Source organism: Oncorhynchus mykiss, chromosome 21, assembly GCF_057628025.1.
Source record: "Oncorhynchus mykiss isolate SJ-2025 chromosome 21, ASM5762802v1, whole genome shotgun sequence".
NCBI classification, from domain to species: Eukaryota; Metazoa; Chordata; class Actinopteri; order Salmoniformes; family Salmonidae; genus Oncorhynchus; species Oncorhynchus mykiss.
This window is the reverse complement of record NC_143042.1, coordinates 39,294,326-39,297,756: the sequence shown is the minus strand read 5'-3', so window position 1 is coordinate 39,297,756 and position 3,431 is coordinate 39,294,326. Positions and strand designations below refer to the sequence as shown.

The 3,431-nt window shown below is 40.2% G+C and overlaps 1 protein-coding gene across 1 annotated transcript; it reads left to right on the top strand.

Moving 5' to 3' along the window:
• LOC149973229 (uncharacterized) lies at nt 1–2,205 on the top strand. The gene is made up of 3 exons (XM_090213371.1): nt 1–758; nt 1,267–1,359; nt 1,479–2,205. The coding sequence occupies exons 1-3, from the start codon at nt 531–533 to the stop codon at nt 1,596–1,598; spliced, it is 441 nt and encodes a 146-aa protein (XP_090069497.1). The 5' UTR covers nt 1–530; the 3' UTR covers nt 1,599–2,205.
• Nucleotides 2,206–3,431: the final 1,226 nt, after the last annotated feature.

Genomic DNA, 3,431 nt, shown 5'->3' with positions numbered 1-3,431 from the left:
CCTACAGACTAATATCTTATCATTCTCTCTCTCAAACCAAATGTAAGAGTGGAAAATCAGTGGTTGGTGGTAAGACATTTTTTATCTTTTGTCATTTTATGCAGCTATAGCTCTCACACCATGTCCCGCCCCTAATCACAAATTACTTTCATCTAAAGACGTAGTTCTTCCTTCATGGACTGGCAGTGTATATCTAAACACAGAATGGTACACATATATTTATCAGCTCTTGTCATCTACGGCTTGTGTGAGTTATCTAAGCCATTATGATTTTGTGATTCATAGTTAAGACTAGGTTTAGGTATAGTAGTGCATGAGTGAACAGAAAGTTCTATGTTTGGGATTGTTTCTAAACCTTTGTTTTCTCTCTTTCAGGTCTGACCCCTGTTGTGCCTGCCTCTCCTCCGCCCTCAGTGGTAGCCCAACCTGGAGATAATGTCACTTTTCACTGCACGGATGTCACTGGTGCTCCAGGACATGTTGGCTGGTTCAAGCAAGACAACGGCTCAGAGCTCCTATGCATCGCGTCTATGTACAGCTCTGAGCCAACTGTCCAACATCATAATGGTTTTCAGCCCAGCCATATGGAAATGTTCATCAGCCATAGAAAAATCTTCCTCAAAATCACAGAGGTGGATGAAGCTGATTCTGGTGTTTACTTCTGTGGGATGTTTGATAAATACATCATCTTCACCAATGCGACTGTTCTGAAGGTCCAAGGTAATCTTTTCAACAACTTGTCTGCTATGACTCCAACTGCACTAACATGTATCTGATGTATCAGAGATATTATCGAGAAGATGTTGGAGTTATAACTCTATCGTACTACAGTGGAAATAACTGCAGGAATGTTTAACTCTCCTAATCGTCCAAAAGGTCACAACATTTCAGAAAAGGACCTTACAGAGAACTGTGAAGAAGGTATGTTTATTCTGTTATGTTAAGTGAGAATCTTTCGTAAATTAATTAATATTATCTACCATTAAAGTACAGCAGAATAGAAATAAAGTGCAACGGCATCTTAAAGCAATCAAGACTGAGAATCTTCCATTGGTAGCAAACAGGGTTATGTTTTAAATAGTTCTGATTCTGATTGAAATCGGTTTTGTAGGAATGTACCTCATTCCATTGGTTGTGATCCTGGCTGTTGTAACTGCGGCACTACCTATAGTCTTCCTCATCCTGGTCCTCAAGATCAGACGAGACACAAAAAGACACAACACAGGTAGAAGCCCATTTCATGATGATATGGGGCCTGTGATCTAGAATGAAATTATCTGTTCACCTCTTCTCTCATCCCATCTCTCTTTCATATCCTATTCAGGAACTGATTCTCAACGACAACCACAAAGTGATCAGGTAAACACTGTATGATTAAATACTGTATGTTCAGCCATATTTTTGAAATACAATTCAGAAATACTATTCAGAAACACTGTAAATTATAATTGTATGTGATGATATTTATAAATCTACAGATACAAGATCCAGATACATTGAATTATGCCGCCCTGAATTTCACCTCCAAGAAGAGGAAGATGGAGAGGAGAAGAGAGAAGGAGCTGGACCCCCATGTAGTGTATGCTGCTACAAGATGATAAAGTGGAGGAGGATGAAAGAGGAGGACAATTGGTTGGCCATATCTTTGAATATAAGTTCAAATCTTGCTATATTGTATCTGTATAGTTAAATTAAATGTATTGAAATCAAAATGAATCTCTGCAGTGTATGATTAAGCTATAAGGCCTGAGGGGGTGTGTGATATGGCCAATATACCCCAGCTCAGGGCTGTTCTTAGCCCTTAGACGTGGTAAATTGGCCATATACCACAATCCCCAGAGGTGTCTTTTTGCTGTTATAAACTGGTTAACAATGTAATTAGAGCAGTAACAACTAATGTTTTGTCATACCCGTGGTATACTGTCACGGCTGTCAGCCAATCAGCATTCAGGGAGTTTCTAATTGTGAATTGTACCTCAGGGTGACTGTAGCCCTCTCCAACTCAGTTAGGTCAGTGGTATAGAGTGTGGTTAGAGAGGAGGAGTTAGAAGTAAAAACACAACTCTCTTAACTTAGATCTCTGTTGTGTGTGTTAGTGATTTGGTTATTTTTTTTATAGGGTGACCCTGAGGGTCAAAGTACCCAGCAGTAGAAAACTGTATTATACTGATCACTTCTAAAGACAAATAAAGAGTTAAACCAAAATAGCCTTTGTCATGATGTTATTCGTCAATTAGTATTTCCTCTCTTGGCTTTGCACTGATCACAGCCCCCTATTTCGAGAAGCACCTTTTAAGGAGAATATGATTGGGGTCTGAGTTAGAGGAGGGGCAAGGGAGGAACACATCACTTCCTGTAGTTTGAGTGAGAAGAAGAAGTAGCTCAGTGTAGAGTGAAACCTGCTGAGGTGAACATCACTGGGCCTCTCATAGACTGAGCGATGAGATGGCTATTATGTATCTTTCTCTGTCGCTCTCTCTCTCTCTCTGAGTATGTTTTGCCAGATTTACTGTCCACCTGCCAACCGAGTGTTGTTGGTGAAGCATCTAATCTTTGAATCTCTTTTTAAAAAATGGGCAAAATATTTAGGTGTGTGTCACAGGTGTGACTGATTGCCTCACTAAATATCCCTTTTAACCCCTATTTCTGTTTGTTTGAGGTACGGCCACCCACAGGAATTGAGGCAGTCCAGTGGCATGGTGGATCCCTTTGTTGGCTGAGAGCGCATGCGTTTGTTGAGATCACACAGAGGACTTTCAGTTGAAGCAATGGTACTAAAGAGAGAATATGTTTTCAGGGCTTCACCACTTCCTGTGTCACTTTCTGTTTGTTTTGTTTTTTCAATTTTGTGTTTTGCTTGTGATTTGGAAATTTAGAAAACAACGATGAAAGGGAACGTGTGACCCCCGCTATTCCCTATTAAAAAGTGTTGTTTGTTATAACTGTTGTCCGCCTCTACTTTACTCTGCCTGCTCAACCCAGATCCAAACTAACCAGTATCCGGGTTCCCAAAGGCATCTTAAGGCAAAGTTAATAGTTAGAACCATAGGATCCTATGTTTCTAATAATGAATTTAGCCTTAAGATGCTTTAGGGAAACCGGACCCTGGTCACTTTTCCACCAAGTGTAAATGTGTGGGTGGTTTGAGAGGCATTTGACAATAACGGTGAAGTGAGACAGAGACACTGATCAGCTGTAACTTGTAACTTTCCACTGCATTAGGCCTAATGCATCATTCTCTTTCTCTGCTTAAGACGAGCACCCAGCACTACACTTCTCTTCATCTGTTCATCTGGACGATAAATACCAGACCAATGCCCCTCAGTTAGATGTGAAAAGTATGTGAAGAATATAAACAAGCTAAAATGATTTCCCATACCCTAAGCATTCAACAAGACTACAACATCCAGATTCTCTGTCACTTTTCATGA